Below are 18,754 nucleotides of genomic sequence, written 5' to 3' on the forward strand. Positions count from 1 at the left end.
AGACTGCTAAGCCCCGGAAAACCTAAGATTCTCCTTTTCTTTTACCGTACTGATGGTTTTTATCTACTTGTGATTCGACCTTTTTTTTTGGAAGATCGTCTGGCCTTATCCAACGTTGCCCCCATCAAAGACTTGCTGGATCTATCGAGAATATCAACCCTTGCGCATAGACTGGTTGTGCAATTCAGCGTGTTCTTTACTGTCAAATATCAACAGCACTCGGACACGGTGCTAGTTAAATGTGATAGGGACTAGAGTGCATTGCTTCTAGGCTGATTAGTTCTGTTGGAGAAGTCCTCAGGAAAGTGCCCGGCTGCTGGGTGTTCCCACTAGAAAATTCGAGTCATCTCGAGATGGCAAGCGGGCTTTCTAACTAATTTGAGCACCCGAGCGTTATTGGAAAAGCAAGGGAAAGAACGTTGTGTATGTGAAGGAAATATGTCTGCTATGACGGGTCCGAGATCACCTACTTCTCCGTGGCCTCAGGAGCCACCAAACCTACAAATTACAGGCCACCCTACCTCAGCAGCAATTTTTTCGTTGTGTGACCCTCATCAGTCTCCACTCAACTCCAGCCTTAGTCCTCGCAATACAGTCCCTGAACGTTCGGGTCCTAATTATTTCTCTATCAGCGTAGAGAGTTCCACCACTCCTAGAAAGACTGGTGATACGCTCTCTTATGCCCAATCTTCAATCCCTAGTCCGAAACCACACCTATTACCCACGAAGGCTGTGCTCCATGATTATGCGAATCACACAGGAACTGGCTCAACCGTTGACGAACGCAGAGCGTCTGTGATCTACAGACGCTCTTTAAGTCGTGTCTTGCCGAAAAAGGATTTTATTCCTGACCGATCTCATACCTCTACGAACCTAACTTCTGAAAGTGGTCGCGCCGTTGCAGTTGAACGCTGTGCTGAGTTACTAGAATCCTCACCCAATGATGTCATGCTGCTAGATGTGCGGCCATATGCGCATTTTGCGAAAGGGAGCATTAAGGGATCATTGAATCTTTGCATACCAACGACTTTATTGAAGCGTCCTTCGTTTGATACACAAAAGTTGGCAAATACTTTCACAAATCACGTGGACAAGATGAATTTTGCGAGGTGGAAATATTGCCGTTATATCATTGTCTATGATGCAGGGACTTCTGACATGAATGATGCGGGGCCTCTAGTTAATGTGCTGAAAAAGTTCACGACCGAAGGATGGGATGGGGACGGGCTGATACTTAGGGGTGGGTTCGACTCATTTTCGAACCGATTCCCCGCTCTCCTGCAACAGCAAAGTTCGCCTGCAAAACCATCAAAAAAGCCAACTTCAATGCATATAGACCTACCATCTGTTGCCCCAATTGCTGGGGGCTGTGCTTTGCCTGATTCCTCACATCCTACGATCCCCTTTTTTGGGAACATCCGGCAGCACATGGATCTTCTTGGTGGTGTCGGACAAATCCCTCTCCAGCTACCCGAGAATCTGACAGAATCGTTGAGGCAGTCACTACCACCTTGGCTGCGGGAAGCGACAGATCCAGCAGACCAAGGCCGTGGCGTTTCAGAGAAATTCTTAGAACTCGAGAAAAAAGAATTAGAACGCATGAAACAAGCCCTGACTTATGACAAGTCTTCCGATACTTCAGCAGGCGGTGTTTTCCCGGAGAAATTCCGTGTCGCAGGTATCGAGAAAGGCACAAAGAACAGATATAACGACATTTATCCTTTTGACCACTCCCGAGTGAAGTTGCAGGATGTGCCGCCTGGGGAGTGTGATTACGTAAATGCAAACTTTATGAAAGCAGAGTATGGCACTAAACGCTACATAGCTACTCAAGCCCCTGTGCCTGATACATTTACTGTGAGTTCCACCGATTCCCCAGTATCCGGTCTTTCTTATGCTCGTTCTCTGCAAACCCTTCTGCCAGCCCTGATATTAGTTTGGCTTACGAGGTCTCAGGATTTCTGGCGTGTCATCTGGGAACAAGATGTCAGGCTCGTCGTTACGTTGACTGCAGAGTTCGAAAGAGGCCAGATTAAGTGCCACCCATATTGGGAGTCTGGGAAATATGGGCCTCTTCAAGTCAACAATTTTTCCCAAAAATACCTCGATATAGATTCTCCAGATTCGCAGGAAGTCAGTTCTCCATTCAAAACAAGCGAGGATTCCGCTAAACCTTACATCATTGTACGGCATTTTGGTTTGTCGCATTCGGCTTTTCCATTTCAGCCACTGCGTGAAGTAACGCAGTTGCAATATCCATGTTGGCCAGATTTTGGCACCACCTCACAACCTGCCCATCTACTTAAGCTGATTGAACAGTGTGATAAAGTCACAAGTGCATCTCCCAGTCGTGACGTAGGGGCAACTGGGCGGAGGCCAGTGTTGGTTCACTGCAGTGCGGGGTGTGGCCGTACGGGGACCTTCTGTACCGTTGATAGTGTGCTGGACATGCTGAAGCGAACACCCGCAGAGAATACAGCACACTCGCAGAACTCTCCAACGGTTGATCATTCTGACCACGACTGCGTGTACGATAGGAAACTGGACCTCATTGCCAAAACCGTAGCTGACTTTCGTACACAAAGACCTAGTATGGTCCAGAACTTGAGTCAGTTCGTCCTGTGCTACGAGAGCGTTCTAGAGTGGTTCGTCTCTCGGATGGAAAATAAAAGCTTGGCATAGTGCTAGTAATACAGCTGGTCGCCTCACTCATGAGTCAGACTTGACTCGCCAAGCACGGTCTTGTTGGTTATGCCCGCTGTTCAGAATCTACACTTGTCTGGTCTCCCTTCATATATGATATGTATACTTAGACGCATTCCTGGGTGTTATCTTGACTTGCGCTTCTACTTATTTCTCCAGGGATCAATTTTGTTCGGTCTATCATAGAATTCGCTAAAGAATTTAGCTATTTACTTGTACCTCTGGCAATAGCAAATTCATGGTCTTTCGCGACAGTGTGCGCAGAAGAAACAGGGCGCGCCACTCTCTTCCAGGTTCAAACTAGAGATTTCTGAGGCGGATGGAATGACAACGAAGGCTACCTGATGTAGAAATTGTTTTGAGAGCAATGGGATTTTTTCTGATAAATGAACTATAACTACGGAAAAGCCCAGTATGAGCAAATTTAGAACATAGGCTCCGGAATCGAAAAGCCAAAGACCATAACTTAGAAAAAAAAATAAAAAGAAAGTTAAGGTAAACTGGATTTTTGTGTCCACAAAGAGGGCGGTATGGGTCTGGATATATCTAGGCATCATTAACTTCTGAATGGCTGCCTCCCCCTCATCCATAAAGATAATTTGGAGTGGAACATTATAATCACTGGATGCTCAGGCAGCCATATCTGGCGGTCAGCGACTGCCTGACTGACTGACAGCCCACTCGATCCTGTTCACATCCGTGCTGATAGTGAAAGAACCTCTTCATTTCTAGGCGGCATATTAGTCTGCTTTTACTGCATGGTCTAATAGACCTGCATCCTTAGATGCTCGTATATTTGCAAGTGCCAGATTCCACCAGCAAGCTTCAATCTAGAGATATTCTTCAGCTTGTTCTTTCATCATCAATTACTTGGGTCCTTCTGAACGAATCATTGAAACCGGTGCCATGCTTCTACAACTCCCTACAGAATTGATACAACTTGTTTTTCAATACTCAACTACGACAGCCTTTCTACAGGCAGCTTTCTCTTGTCGCACGCTCTATGCCATTGCCTCCAACTGCCGGGAGATTTTATTGCATCATCTGTATCAAACTCCCGGGCTGAATGAGGATCTTCTACCTGCCGACTCAAAGCAATTGTTCCGGGTGCTTCAAAAACGCGCTTCCCAGCAACTGTATGGTGCCCAGTTCACTGCAAGTTGCACTTGTTTCCACTTTGGGTCATTGGTCCTTGATGTCAAAGCGTCATCGCTGGCCCCCTCTGAACACCAGACCTTTGCACTTGTCTATAAAGGTCACGAGGACATTCAGCTTTTTCGCACCGAGAATGGCCAGCTTCAGCTTAAAGCTTGCTTGAAACCACAACGACTTCAACCAGGAGTAGTCGAGGTTCTAAGGACAGCCTTTGATGCAGATGATGGCCTCTATGTCCTACAACGCTTTACATCTACAGCTGAAGAAAGCCCAGACTCAGAGCACCCGTTCATCAAACAAGCATTTAATACCTATACTAGGGGGCAGGTCTATCTCATTCGCTATTCCCTCCAGTCTCGCCAGGATCCTGTTCGCGTCTGTACGTTTCCGGACCATGCTGAGTATGAGCCTCTGGCTCTTGCCGCTGCCCACCGAGATACTTTTGCAATCTCCTGGCAGCATTCCCGTGAAAGTGAAGAATATGAAGTAGTGCTTTATAATTCACAGAGCGCATCTAGTGCCCACAGCCTGTCAAGCGCAATAGGTTCGTTTCCCAGTTCTGCTGCTACCTACATTAGGAGAGATAGATTTTGACCAAGTTCCAGATATTGCCTATGATTCCTGTGTCCTTGTAGACTGGACCAAACAGCGTCAAAATGATGATGTACACCTCCATGCAAGATTGGCCAGTCCCCGTTTCGAATGTGAGAAAGGACCTGTGATAGACCTCGCATTCAATGATAGATCAACCCAAATACTCTATTACCACCGAGCCCAAACTTTATATAGGTCATTCCAAAATATCGAAAGAATTAATATGAATTCTTTCCCGGTCCAGCCTACATTATATCAGAACTCATCCCTGGTGCAGTTCTCAGATTCTTTGCGTCTTCTCTTCTCAATCGCCATCCCCTTTTACGGAACACATGCAACGCGAGTGGAGGAAAACGGCCATTCCAGATGTCAGTGGAAATACCTTGCCTTCGGAATAGCCACTCATCGCACGGAAGATTGGACCGTCGCATGCTTGTTGAAATCCGAAGCATTCTGCTCATCTGAACATTGTGGGCATGTTCTGAACCTTGAACGCGGGCGACGCTTTCTTAACTGGACAGTAGTTGCACGACTTTGGGGCTTTCAGGATTCGAATAATTCCCTCGGCTGTAAAGTTGCCACTTCGAAACATGGCACACGGATTGCTGTCGCTAACTGGAATGTCTTGTACATCTGGGCATTGCAACCCAGTGCACTCATCGAACAAAATTCCAACGGATATTACCCATCTTTGCTGCAGTCCCCAGGCTCGGCAATGGTTGAACTGCGACCACTTGTTATCCCACTATACGCAGTATGCTTCAAACTACGTTTTACAGATGTGGAGGACGAATTGTTGGCTATTACAGACCGAGGGTTGATGTATTGGAATCTTGGCCCGCTAGGAAGAGGCCAAAGAAATACCGAAGAGCTACCCGCTTGGGGTGATTCGGTGTGATCTAAGCACGCTAGGTTTGTGGGAAAGCAGCACGGCTTTTGAAGTTCTCGGTTAACAAGCTATTGTATGTACCTGATCCTACAGTGCTAATAGGAGTATCGACGAGCAGGGCACACATTTGTTAGCTGCGGTATCATCGAACATATCCATTTGGGGTATAGAGAAAGTTCTATAGTCCATGTCCCGATGAGATAATACAACTGCCGTACATTAGTCCCCGATGCACTGTACGTGGCAAGCAGTCTACTTTAAGAGGTAGAAAAATATCTAACCTTCGGTGCCTGCTAAACACTATGGTACTTAGATAATAATGGCAAGGACCACCATACTAGCAGCAGTGTATTATTTCCATTTACATGGTAAACTTTCAATATGTAAGCGTCACGGGCCAAAGGAGCGATATTGGGATGCATGATCGCAAGTCCATCGCTCTCACACGAGAGATTACCTACAATCAACGCATGGCTAATTGATCTCCGGTCTCATGATGTAGCAGCAAAGATTGTTGTGTAAGGCAATGAATTAAGGGGACCGCTTCGAGAAATTCGAGATTCCGAAACTCTTAGCCAACTAACCGCTCGGAGATCTAGAACATAGAAGTTACTACTAAAGACAGTACGTGTGCCAAAGATTGCACATGGGTTTGTCTTAGAACCTTACGTTGTATTTCCTGATATGCTTTGACAGTTTTGGTATGTCATTCTCACTTCTTCTCACTCTCCCTCGTCCTCTTTGATGGCAGGTTCTCAGGACAAATAATGGCAACTCTGAGTGAATAGTGGGGAGGACCGGCCAAAAAAAATCATTGTTCTTCTCCGCTACCAGACATAGCCAGAAATGTGATGAGGAGGAAAACCCACCAATACCTGGTAGGATGCAAGATATGTCAGCCTATTCTTGATAGAAGGGTGGATCTAAGATATACAAAGCGCGTACTTCTGGAAGAATGTTTTCTCAGCGACATCTTCAGGGTTTGTGCCATCTGGACTGACAACAACAGGGCGATTAAGATGCGGTCGAGGTCCAGCTTCGAGAGGGATGAGTTTCATAATGGGGCTTGTAGTGTTTGATGCAACGGTAGACTCGAGTAATGATAATGTCAGGGCCACTTGGTAAACTTTATTAGAAGAATCGAGATAAAGCTGAAGCATTGGCCTTTGTCCATCACTTCCTGCGATGGCAGACCAAGACGTGAGAGTCCCGGTCCATTGTTCGGGGTCGATCCCATTGGAGGTATATAGGCCGATACGCACTAGGGTTGGTGACTCAAGTTGTACCGCACTTGGAGGTGAGTAGGATATCACGTTGGACTCTAAAGAAGTTGGATCGTAGGAGACGCGGGCGAAGACCGAAGGTTCAGAAGATGTTATGGGCCAATAGAGAATATCTGTAGAGATGCGTTGAGAAGGGTATGGAGTAGTAGCCTGAGCGTATGAGTTGACGGCAGAAAGTATCGAGATTATGACGGTGGACGGGCGCATGCTGAATAGATCAATGATGGTAGGAGGCGGAAGTAGAGTAGGTCGTAGACGTTATTGTGTGTAAGTGGTTGAAGTACTCCGAGTATGTATGCGCTCCTGCAGAAAAAGGGCCCATCCGATACATGTACTGTATCTACAATACAAGTGGGTAGGTACTACGGAGTATATTACTGTGATACCAGTTCTAAGGGGATACATGCTGTACTGTATGTACAGCTCAAGGTATGTTTTTGGATGTACATATGTACATGCTACCTACTTACCTAAGTGTACTTTGTATAGTTAGTTACCGTGTACATCCACTGAGTAGTTTTTGATGCTGGCATGTAATTGACTTCACGGTCAGAGCGGGAATATCATAGGTACCTGGGTGCTATCCTACCATTCCTACTAGTAGTCGCATATCAATACCGGCTGTACATACCGCTTTTGCCTCGAAAGGAGCACGCCGTCCTGTGTCTTTGAAATTAGGCCCAGTAAAGTCCATCATTTGGAGAGAATCCTGTACATACATACTTCAAGTACGCAGTATACGTATCAGGAATATTCGGTCCAAGACAGTATCAAGCTGATTCAGAGCTTCATTGGCTCTATTGTTCTGTTTCTCCACATTAAGTTGGGCTGGAGGGGTGAGGGTCAGATTAAAAACTCCTGTGGTTCATTCCCCACACTGTGTGCGTGGTTGGGATGATCCCCAGTACAGTATACTCCAAAGTATGCTGTCATACTAGGTACTAACATCTCCACTCGTTTAAGCTTCCCTGGTCTTTTACAACCTTCCTTCCCACGCACACGCATATATATCGAAACTGAACCACAGGAAACCGAAGGAAGAAAAAGGGCGCCAAAAAGAAAGAAAAAAAGTGGAAATAAAGTAAAGTAAAAATAAAGCAAAACAGGCTGTCAGGCCTACTTTCATCCTCTATCTCTCCTAGTTCACTCCCTGAAACGCCACTCCTTCTTTTATTCTAGGAGGGAAAAGAAGGGTAGAAGCTTTTCCTGGTGAGCTCAACAAGCCTCTACAACCTGATTCATCTGACGCGTCTAACTAGAGGATTACTTTTGTCTTTGCAACCTCGATATTATTCCTTTCCTTACCGTCGCTTGCTTCTCTTACCATGTCATCCATAGCACCTTCGATGCCCTACCGCCGACCGTCGCGACAGGGCTCTAGACAGGCATCTAGAGATAGCAGAGACGACATCCATTTTCACATAGACCATTACATCGGTATCGATGTTGGCACCGGCAGTGCCCGTGCTTGTATCATCGATGGCAAAGGGGATATTGTTGGTTTGGCATCAGAGAATATTGGCCTTTGGCAGCCACAACAGGGATACTATGTCAGCTCTTTCCCCTTCCCACTTTATCTTCCTTGTTTTTGTCTCCCCGTTCCCCTTCTTGCATTTTCATTTTTCTTGCCATGTACTTTATACTATCGATGCTGAACTTATGACTGATGGTTTTTCTCAGGAACAATCTACAAATGATATATGGCGGTGTATATGTGTAGCTGTCCAGCGCGCTATTAGCCAGCACAACATCGACCCAGAAACCGTACGTGGGATTGGCTTTGATGCAACATGTTCGTTGTCGGTGTTCTCCAACGTTACCGACGAACCTATATCTGTGACGGGACCCAATTTCGATTCGGATCGCAATGTCATCCTTTGGCTAGATCATCGCCCGGTGGAGGAGACGGAAAAGGTTAATTCTACCAATCATAACTTGCTTCGTTACGTTGGTGGGAAAATGTCCATTGAAATGGAGATTCCCAAGGTCCTGTGGCTGAAAAATCATATGCCCAAAGATCTGTTCGACCAGTGCAAGTTCTATGATCTGGCGGATGCACTGACCCATATCGCAACTGGCAATGAGAAGAGAAGTTTCTGTAGCGTTGTTTGTAAGCAAGGATACGTCCCAGTTGGGGTGGATGGAAGTGTCAAAGGTTGGCAAGAAGATTTCTTGGCCGAAATAGGCCTTGGGGACCTAGCTCAAGAGGACTTTAAGCGAATGGGAGGTGTTGATGGGGTGGTGAGCCTTTTTCTTTGCTTCAGGTTTCTGCTGGATTATATCATTTTATTTATGTTGACCGCTGACTGCTCCAGAACGGCGATTACCTAAGTGCTGGAGAGCTGGCTGGAACCCTTTGTGAAAAGGCGGCCTCCGAATTGGGGTTACCCTCAGGTATTGCTATAGGGAGTGGAGTCATCGACGCTTATGCAGGTTGGGTTGGTACTGTTGGTGCTAAAGTCGACCTCGGATCCGAGCAGCTAAGCTCAAATGCCGCGAAGAACGATAAGACGCAAGCCTTTTCACGCCTAGCAGCCGTTGCCGGTACCTCGACCTGCCATCTTGCAATGTCTCCAAACCCTGTATTTGTCCCTGGTGTTTGGGGCCCCTATCGTGACACGATTCAACCGGGATATTGGATGGCGGAAGGCGGGCAGTCCGCGACTGGGGAGCTCCTCAAATACGTCATTGAGACTCACCCAGCCTTCAATCAGGCGGTCTCGATCGCTGAATCCTATAATGCCAATATTTACGAGTACTTGAACGAACACTTGAAAGAAATGGCACACGAACAGCAAGCCCCAAGTGTGGCTTACCTGGCTCGCCACTTTTTCTTCTATGGCGATCTATGGGGTAACCGTTCTCCGATTGCAGACTCGGGAATGACTGGCTCCGTGATTGGCCTTACAAGTAACAAGTCTGTGGACGGGCTCGCTATCTATTACTATGCTACGCTCGAGTTTATCGCTTTGCAGACGCGCCACATCGTCGAGACCATGAACAAGGCTGGTCATAGCCTTACTTCTATCTTCATGTCCGGATCTCAGTGTCAGAATGAGATCTTGGTCGGCCTCATCGCGTCAGCCTGCGGCATGCCTGTTCTTATTCCCCGGTACATCCACGCTGCCGTCTGCCATGGCGCAGCCATGTTGGGTGCCAAGGCTGCCAGTGCTGATGCTGACGGCAAAACAGAAGATCTATGGGAGATAATGGATCGGATGAGCAAGCCAGGGAAGAAGGTTGTCCCAACAAACAATGCGACTGAGAAGGCTTTGCTTGATGTCAAATACAAGGTATTTCTAGAGCAATGTTATAAGCAGCAAGAGTATCGGAGTCTTGTTGACAATGCTGTGAGCTCATGGAAGTCTACTTGAAGTTGACTTTGAAGTCTATGGCCACTTGTGTTGCATTTATTACCTCTCCCGGCGGGTGAATCTTCGGGAGCGACTGCTTAAGCCAACTTCTTTCAGGGTGTACGAAGTCCCTCCAAATGGTTTACTGCATAGTGGGATCGATCGATGAACATGAACGGGGTATGGTAATAGTATAGCTATTTTGGGTTATAGTTACAATTCAAAGCGCGATTGAAATGAACCCTCGAGTTGCTTTCACATAGGTAAATGGGCATGGTCTAATAAAGTAGTTGACTAGAATGAGTCCTTGGAAATCTTTAGTATTAATTCCTGGTTTCTATGAACGCAGGACATCTACGTTGAAGGTAAATGCTTTACAAAATTCAAGCGCCAAGGTTCAATGAAACGGATATCTGCAACCCTTAGAGCCCTGCGAAACCGCGCTCTATTCACTTGCCGGATTTGCAATCAATAGGCCATGCCACTCTTTGACCTACCGAGAGTGTGAAATGTTTGGGAGGTGCCAAGCGCCAATGTGTCGAGGCGATCGACACCCATGACGTCCATGTTGCTGTAGCCAGACAAGTAAAAACCAATCACAACGACAAGATATGTGAGGACAAGGATAGATCCTTTGAAGTAGTTGCTCTTCCCTTCACCGTAGACATAGGATAGGAGAAAGACACAAAGTATTACTGAAACCATGTCCCATTGCGGGAAAATAAGGCTAAAAGCGATTAAGTTTCCCGTTAGATTTCTGATCCTCTCCGAGCAGCTTTAGGGATAGATTTGAACATACTTGAAGGTGTGAGTTAGAAGTTCTGCGGGATCAATCAAGCGTTCATAAATAGCGCTGAACAGTACCAGGGCTGGAATCTGGAGAAGGCAAACCTGCAAGGCGTAGGCTGAACCGATCTCCATCGACAAGGCTATGTTCCCATTCATGGCGAAAGAGATGGCATTCTATAATATTAGAAGTGAGCCATCACATTTATTGAGATTGAGGTTGACAGATAAGACATACCAAGAACTCCGTCGTGTTGGGGACTAGAGCAAATAGTGTGATTCCAAGGAACTTTTCATCAATGTCAACACTCTCCAGCACCACATCTACGGTGTTCACAAGAATTTCAGCAATGATTGCATAGAAAACGGTGGCTCCTAGAAGAATGATTGAGCTCCTAGCCTTGCTCCAGTTTGGTGCATCATGCCCGCCACTGGTTTGGCCGTTCTCGAGTCCAATATCATCAAGCTCCTCTACTACCGCCTTGACTGGGTCAGTGGATCCTCTGTTACTATGGCGTGCTGGGGTCTGTTGAACGGATAATTTTCGGGTTCGTGCTGCATCGCGGGCAGCAACTGCTGCAGCAGTTGCTGCAACTTCTGTTACCTGGCGCATCAGATGCTCATTCTCTTCACCCGACAACCCCCTAAAACGGCCAAACCCCGAGTAATCCTCATCGCCCTCCCCATGCGGAGGGACAAGGTAGGGCGTGTTTGTATCACGCGTCGAGCTTGACTCCAGCTGCTCTGCGCCGGACTCGAATGAATTTTCGGACAAGCCGATATGCTTCAGGGACTGTCCTAGGATACGTCTGTACAATTGAGAATCTCTAACGGAACCCTTTGGACCTGGACCAGCGTTTGCACCAGCAGCCGCTGGTGGCCCGCTCTGGAGGAGGTGCCTTGGCTCGTAAGGGCCGTGCTCCTGGACGACAGCCGCCGCTTTCTTCTCTTCAATTTCTGTAGCCCATATGAGGGCAGCGTGGGTTCTAAGCGTAAACCATAAACCAATGATATACGATAGAAACAGAAATAAAGCCGCAAACCATGAATAAGGCTTTACAGCCTTTCGAAAAAAGCTATCATTAACAGCAGGGACCTGAGAGAAGTAACAACGACGGCAATCACTACCGCCCGCATCTATCGTGCTGAAGCAGGGGCGACAGTTTAATTCATGCTGATTGCCAAATGAGAAACAGGATCCAATCAAGAGAGTTAGGCGAAAACTTACGCTGCCATAAATTTGATAGAACAGTGTGGGCCCGAAGGCAGCAATCACAGCGAACATAAGCATCGTAGAGGTGACACCGGCTGATTTAACATTAAACCTCTGTGTTTTACGCTTGATGGCTCCAAAGCACATAGATAATCCAGGGAGAAACAGGATGCCTGCGAAGATACTACCTATGATACTACCTTCAACAAGCTGGCCTTTACCCTCGGTTAAAGCAACACAGTACAGGTAAACCTCGACCACCGTTGAAAAGAAAGCGTTAACTGCAGCACCCATACCCATTGAGGATTGTGCGGAGATCGAAGCGACGGCCTGTCCAATGAAATAAGCCAGGGGGATGATGGAAACAAGGGCCAGGGTGAAAATTAAGCCCGGGTGAGTCAAGGAGTTTTGAACACCTAGAGTTTTTTCCAAAAAGAAGTAGTCAAAAATCACAAACAGTACAACACCGAGAAGATTGATCAAGAAGATGTTGGTGCCGCCAACCGTGTATTTCCAGTACCTTAACCCGGCGGCGCGATAGGTGCATAAAAGAATAGATGAAGAGGAGTTTGGGCTTAGCCGTGTATATGAGGTATCAGAATGGTATGAGAGAGCGAGGGGATGACGACGAAGATGATCAAATAATATAATGGTCACGCGTCCCATTGGAATCCAGAAGACCAGCAACCAGCAGAGGAGAGATACCAATAGCATCAAAGGTCCCACGAGGAAATAAAAAAAGACAAAGAACACGACACGACCAAGGGTCCACTCGCCACGGCCAAACAAACGTCGTTTATGATGACCTAGAGGACTATCGTGTGAACTGGCTCTTTGGGTCCGTCCCAGCAGACTGTCCTGTTCACTGGCCGAATCAATGCTATTTCTTCTTCTGCCCACGAGGGATCGGCCACGGCGAGGGCCAAAGAACAGCCTTCCATGTTCTAGGTCACCGTTCTGCCATTGTTCATACTCGCTAATGCTGCGGCCTTCGCCTTCATCTTCCTCTGCGTAATTCTCATCGGTGTCAAGACGGACAAACGATCCGAACGGGTATATCAGGTACCAAGAGAGGCCGGAGAAGACTTTCCCATATTCCACAGCACTTGGAGAGTACGCGAAGATGAAGCAGGCGACAGAACCAATAAGCGCAGCCAAAGCAAGCCACCATCCGAAGAATGCCGTCCACAATAAGTTTGTTAGGAACAGCATGGTCCCTACTCGACCGCCAGGTGACGAATGAATATCACCTTCAGCGGTCTTCTCCACTGAACGACTCTTTTTGTATAGGGCAGGTTTCCATAGCCTTATTCCAAAAGGATGCGTTTCATTGATAGCCTGCTGCCGATCCTTCAGTGTAAAACTTTCCGCATCGCTGACGTCCTCGTCGTTATTGTCATTACTATCTTGGCTTCCACCCTCAGAGTGCTGAGAAGAGGTGCCATTTCCGGCTACTTCCAAGCTAGATGCTGGTAGAACGGTGTTCTCATCTTCATTGTCCGCAGGATCTGCTCGTGTCAGAGGATTGATGCGAGCATTGATTCTTCTCCTGAGGCTCGAGCTTTGCTTTCGTAAAGGGCGCATCCTTGGTGAATTCTGAGGATTCGTAGCCTGTTGCTTAGCGATGTCTTCCTCAACTTCTTGTACATCATCATCAGTAGAGAACTCCTGACCCTTATGGGGTATCGTCCGCTTAGAGGACATGCGACGCGTGACGGATGGTTTCCTTGGTTTGTCGGATTGGGTTACCGTTGATGGCGATTGAGACGGAGGGATGCGGTTCGAACTCTCCGGTCGACTTTCGTCCAGGCGTGAATCAGGCTCCTCCCTTTCTGAGGGTTCTAAAGTACCTATAAGAAACACGTAAGTGGTCCGAATTAGTAGCCCCAGCGACCAACATAAGAACGCACCATAGGATCTTCGTTGTTGTCCCGTAACCCTTGACTGGCGGACGGTTCCACACAGCATATTTTCATTGCTTATATTTGAAGGCAACCGCGCAGACGTTTCTGGTTGAAACGAAGGGGAGGGGTTGCCATCTCCTCCTTGATTTCCAGACATGGTGTCGTTTATTGCCCTTTATTCTTTCATAGGAATGTTGATTTTGTTGAAATTTATCCGGTGTAATAATTAGGAGGCTGGGGAAAGAGGAAGGGCAGCAGCCTGCTAGAAGCAGGACAGAAATGAAGAGAAGGAGAAGTTAAAAACAAAAGAGGAGAGCGAAAAAGAAAAAAAGAAAAAAGAATAGTAGAAAAAGAGGAGGAAAGAGAAGGGAGAACAGGTCACGAATACAGAATCGTGGAGAGAGGAAAGAAGAAAGATCCTAGAGGAAGAAAAGAAGTCGACCAAGTGTCCAGCATTCAACAGAAAAAGAGACAATATTATACTATGTCCGTTGAGAAACCAGATAACATATTGCAACCAGTGCCGAAAATGGGTTTAGAGGTAGGCTACCACCGGACAGAGCACAAAGATAAATGGGCGTTCGAGAGAAGCTCTACGAAGCTAGTTCCGATCATGAGATAAGACAAGAAATCCGAGTCTCATCCCCGCAAGTCAGCTGAGGCTTCGACCTATAGGTCTCAGACCTCGTCTAGGTGGTGAAGAGCAGTCGGACGATCCCTATTGATTATTCCACAAATGTGTAGCTGTTAAGATGCGCTTTGACAGTTCAAGACGAGGCCCTATACTTCCAAGTTTTGACCCTCTTCACTTATTCTCCTACGAAACGTACCACACTGTAAAGGCCGGCATGAGCATTAGATAGCGGGTAGGAAAGACCCACAAACGCCAATTAAAGCTTTCTTTTGTATCCAGCACCGTAAGGTACTAGTAGTACGGAATAGGTACCATGTACCACCCACTGCAGGTAGCCTGCCTAAGTACCGTACAGTAGTAACCTTGCCCCGGTACTGACTGGTATTGTGTGGGCTTGTAGCCTTAGGCATTAATATGTGGCTGACCCATGCGCCGTGGCTAGTGCTCAAGCTACGTGCCTCTTGCTCCCCGGCAACATCCACCACCTAACTGTTGGGCGACAGCTCTTCATCCTTCCATCCAGCGTACTCGCTAGAATTTTTCCCGTGGTGAGATTTCCATATCATATAAAATTCTCTTTGTGCCACAGTGCGTTCGACATATCCAAGACCTTTGGTTTTGTAAAACCAGTTTGGTACCTAAGGAGCGTCATCACTCTATCTCCATAATGGCGCTTGATAATTACTATCACAATAAAATCGAGAGCATGAAGCTCGAGATTATTCAAGGGCAAGCGGTGCTACGGAGATTGGAAGCACAGCGTAATGATTATAACTCGAGGGTGCGGTTACTTCGGGAGGAACTGGGGTTACTGCAACAGCCTGGCTCCTACGTCGGCGAGGTGGTCAAGGTGATGAGTACCAAAAAGGTACTCGTGAAAGTACATCCGGAAGGAAAATATGGTGAGTTTGATAACCGCCTTTGCCTCGAATTTGTCATCCTGTGGCTGACTCGTTTGGCGTGCATCCAGTGGTGGATATTGCAGATGGTGTCGACATCAGCAAGCTGACTGTGGGCAAACGAGTCGCCCTACTTTCCGACTCCTACAAATTGGAAAAGATGCTACCTTCGTCCGTTGACCCTCTTGTGTCTCTTATGATGGTTGAGAAGGTTCCTGATAGCACGTACGACATGATCGGTGGTCTCGATCAACAAATCAAGGAAATCAAAGAAGTCATCGAACTTGGTTTAAAACATCCGGAGCTGTTTGAATCTCTTGGTATCGCGCAACCGAAAGGTGTCCTTCTGTATGGGCCACCGGGAACTGGTAAAACACTGCTTGCTCGAGCAGTTGCCCACCATACGGATTGCCGATTCATAAGGGTCAGTGGCTCGGAATTAGTGCAAAAGTATATTGGTGAAGGTAGCCGTATGGTGCGCGAGCTGTTTGTCATGGCTCGGGAGCACGCGCCGAGCATCATCTTCATGGATGAGATCGACAGCATTGGATCCAGCCGCATAGACTCAGCAGGCTCAGGCGATTCGGAGGTGCAGCGTACGATGTTGGAACTGCTCAATCAGTTGGATGGATTCGAGCCTACCAAGAATATTAAAATTATTATGGCTACGAACCGACTGGATATTCTCGATCCGGCCTTGTTGCGCCCTGGACGGATCGACCGGAAAATTGAATTCCCTCCGCCATCGTAAGCATCCTTTCCCTGATTTTATAGCATGTTTTCGGCATAATGACGCTAGTATATGTGTAATTGACTAACTGACCCTTCTTGTTGGCAATAGGGTCGAAGCTCGCGCTGATATTTTGCGGATTCACTCGCGCTCAATGAACCTAACGCGTGGTATCAACCTAACAAAGATCGCAGAAAAAATGAACGGGTGTTCTGGTGCAGAGTTAAAGGGTGTATGCACCGAGGCGGGCATGTACGCTCTTCGAGAGAGGCGGGTGCACGTTACGCAAGAAGACTTTGATCTCGCTACAGCCAAGATTCTCAACAAGCATGATGACAAGGAGGTTGCTGTTTCCAAGCTTTTTAAGTAGACATAGCAAGAGTGAAGAATGGAAGCGGCTTGATAATGGATCTGAGTTTATCGCAAAAAACATGTAACACTATATTCCACCTGCCACTATTGCTACCATCCCGGTTCTATCGAGTACTCATTCAGCAAAGTAATTCCACTGGCTGTTTTAGATACTGAGAACAAGGGATCTATGACGCTCTACTCAATCATTAGTAATATAGAGACTCATCCAGTAACGCTCTACCCTTGTATCTAGTAGGTACTAGTAACCGGATGGCCTTCCCAACTCTCACCATATCTGATTGAGCCCATCAAAGTAATTGTCTTCTGCGTCATGGCACCCCCCTACGCGAAAAATAGAAAAACATTAAGGAGCCTTACCTCACCTTTAGCGATGTAGTTTTCTAGCTTTTCCGTTTCTATTGCTATGTTCACCGCCTAATGTTGTCACTCCGGGAAGGCTGGATGAATCCTCGCGACTTATTATGACGGACTAAACAAACAGGCCACCCAGTCAAAATGAAATTTTTACATGTGGTACCAACAGCGACACACTGAGTCCTAGGCTAATCAGACTTATCGGATTGATTAACATTTATTATTGGCTCAAAATGCTCGAGGTACTCGAAATACTTGAAATATCTGAAAGCCACATTGATAAAGTGATATTGTAGATTACACTATGTATATTACTTTAGAAGGCTTTAGTAAAACATAAGAATAATAAGTATGCGTGGCCGCTGGATAAACGCCAAGGCTTCAACAAGAGTAAATCCCATTTTGACCGTGTTCGATTTAGTTCGCTGTACCGTACTTATCCCACACCAGAGACTTGGCACAATGGCAAAACCCTTTGAATGGAATGCCAAGATATCAACACAGCGCAGGCGAGCTGAATAGCTACGTATTCAGTTGGGAGATATATCAAGGATGATCTGCAAGGGATGTCCTTACTTTCTTTCCTTTTGGAATGCTAATTTCATGTATGGTACTCTGTAATTGGATCCTCATTAACCATATACTCTGGAGATTGCGTATGATGAGCAGAGCGTTCCATGATGACTATTGTTTGCTACCAGCGAGGATAGTATATACTATAAGCACAGCGCCTTATAGTTGCTTAGTTATCGTCATGTTTGTGCTTATTAATCGTCCGAGATAACGTTAACTACGCCTCCTATTGAAGGGTTGGGACAAGTTGGGGGTCGAGGTACGAGTCAAGAACACCATTACTTCTTAGTTATCATTCTACTCAATAGATAGGAAACTAGGGCAAGGGGGAAGATTGTACGAATCACAAACCAATTAAGTTATCTATCTAAGAACTGGATGATCGCTCTCTTGGGTGCTTCGGTTGACGCGTCGTGGGAACTTGGAAGAAGTTTGAAGTCCGCGTGATTAGCAGATCAGTTACCCCGTGTGGATCAGCCGATTGTTGTCTCCATCCCATTTTTCCAAGTACGTATCCCATTCAGGGTCTCGGCTCAAGTGGGGCAGTCCAGATCTGATGACCTTCAGTAAGGTGGATACTCCAGACGGAAATACTAATCACAGAGTATAAACATCGGGAGGGACAAAACTGTGCGGATATCCATTTACAGCACAGAGTACTTGCTTGTATCAAACCACGACCTCATCACATCCGAGCAGAAAGGTGCTATTTCGTACTAGATATCCTTGCCATACCCAGAATCGAGACTAAAATTCATCCTTTCATAGTGGACCAGGTTATGAGGGTTTCCGGTGGGTACTCTCGGAACTGCCAAACCATCCCGGATGCTCAGGGGGGTAGGGGAAGAAGATAAATCTGGGACCCCGGATACGTATATACAGCTCATAACCAAAAGCAACTTTGTTTTATCTGCTGCTTTGTTTTTTGTTCGATAGTTTAATGTCTCCTGCAGCGCTGTATTACCCACCTTTTTCGGGATGGGCTCATGTCTCCCTCCCTGGCCCACACCGGCGGTTGTGATATTGGTTGGTCGGTGATTGATTGACACGTTTCCCCATTCCAGCACATTCATAATGTATTCTTCAATATAAAATCGACCCAGGTACCGGTACCAATTGAAGGGAAGGCTTTGTATTTTTCAATCACAAATCCTCGATTGTATGTTCCTCTCTATCTAGACCTACAAAGTCAACAGCCAATCCGTCCACATATTTTAAACTTGTTCTATCGATTTTCTAGAATTTGGTTATCTATTTGCCTGGCCCACAAAATCATCGGCTTCCAGTCCGAGCGGACTCCCCGGACTTG

The 18,754-nt window shown here is 46.7% G+C and overlaps 6 protein-coding genes across 6 annotated transcripts; 4 read left to right on the top strand and 2 right to left on the bottom strand.

Moving 5' to 3' along the window:
* Positions 1-438: 438 nt before the first annotated feature.
* On the top strand, positions 439-2,682 carry ptpA (putative protein tyrosine phosphatase (Pyp1); the record flags this gene model as incomplete). Its single annotated transcript, XM_023233192.1, has 3 exons — positions 439-539; positions 888-1,857; positions 1,957-2,682. The coding sequence occupies 3 exons, from the start codon at positions 439-441 to the stop codon at positions 2,680-2,682; spliced, it is 1,797 nt and encodes a 598-aa protein (XP_023093721.1).
* Positions 2,683-3,609: 927 nt separating this feature from the next.
* AO090206000017 (F-box domain protein) lies at positions 3,610-4,518 on the top strand (the record flags this gene model as incomplete). Its single annotated transcript, XM_023233193.1, has 2 exons — positions 3,610-4,402; positions 4,508-4,518. The coding sequence occupies 2 exons, from the start codon at positions 3,610-3,612 to the stop codon at positions 4,516-4,518; spliced, it is 804 nt and encodes a 267-aa protein (XP_023093722.1).
* Positions 4,519-6,152: 1,634 nt separating this feature from the next.
* On the bottom strand, positions 6,153-6,831 carry AO090206000018 (uncharacterized protein; the record flags this gene model as incomplete). The annotated part of the gene is made up of 2 exons (XM_001826476.3): positions 6,153-6,216; positions 6,287-6,831. The coding sequence occupies 2 exons, from the start codon at positions 6,829-6,831 to the stop codon at positions 6,153-6,155; spliced, it is 609 nt and encodes a 202-aa protein (XP_001826528.1).
* A 1,118-nt stretch (positions 6,832-7,949) lies between these two features.
* Positions 7,950-9,998, top strand: AO090206000019 (FGGY-family carbohydrate kinase; the record flags this gene model as incomplete). The annotated part of the gene is made up of 3 exons (XM_001826477.3): positions 7,950-8,174; positions 8,305-8,865; positions 8,940-9,998. 3 exons carry the CDS (start codon positions 7,950-7,952, stop codon positions 9,996-9,998), a joined length of 1,845 nt encoding a protein of 614 aa, XP_001826529.1.
* Positions 9,999-10,445: 447 nt separating this feature from the next.
* Positions 10,446-14,015, bottom strand: AO090206000020 (calcium/hydrogen antiporter; the record flags this gene model as incomplete). The annotated part of the gene is made up of 6 exons (XM_023233194.1): positions 10,446-10,704; positions 10,777-10,940; positions 11,002-11,289; positions 11,596-11,937; positions 11,992-13,826; positions 13,982-14,015. The coding sequence occupies 6 exons, from the start codon at positions 14,013-14,015 to the stop codon at positions 10,446-10,448; spliced, it is 2,922 nt and encodes a 973-aa protein (XP_023093723.1).
* A 1,166-nt stretch (positions 14,016-15,181) lies between these two features.
* AO090206000022 (proteasome regulatory particle base subunit RPT6) lies at positions 15,182-16,513 on the top strand (the record flags this gene model as incomplete). Its single annotated transcript, XM_001826479.3, has 3 exons — positions 15,182-15,416; positions 15,485-16,160; positions 16,255-16,513. 3 exons carry the CDS (start codon positions 15,182-15,184, stop codon positions 16,511-16,513), a joined length of 1,170 nt encoding a protein of 389 aa, XP_001826531.1.
* Positions 16,514-18,754: the final 2,241 nt, after the last annotated feature.

The sequence above is a fragment of the Aspergillus oryzae genome, chromosome 7 (assembly GCF_000184455.2).
Source record: "Aspergillus oryzae RIB40 DNA, chromosome 7".
In the NCBI taxonomy this organism is placed as follows: Eukaryota; Fungi; Ascomycota; class Eurotiomycetes; order Eurotiales; family Aspergillaceae; genus Aspergillus; species Aspergillus oryzae.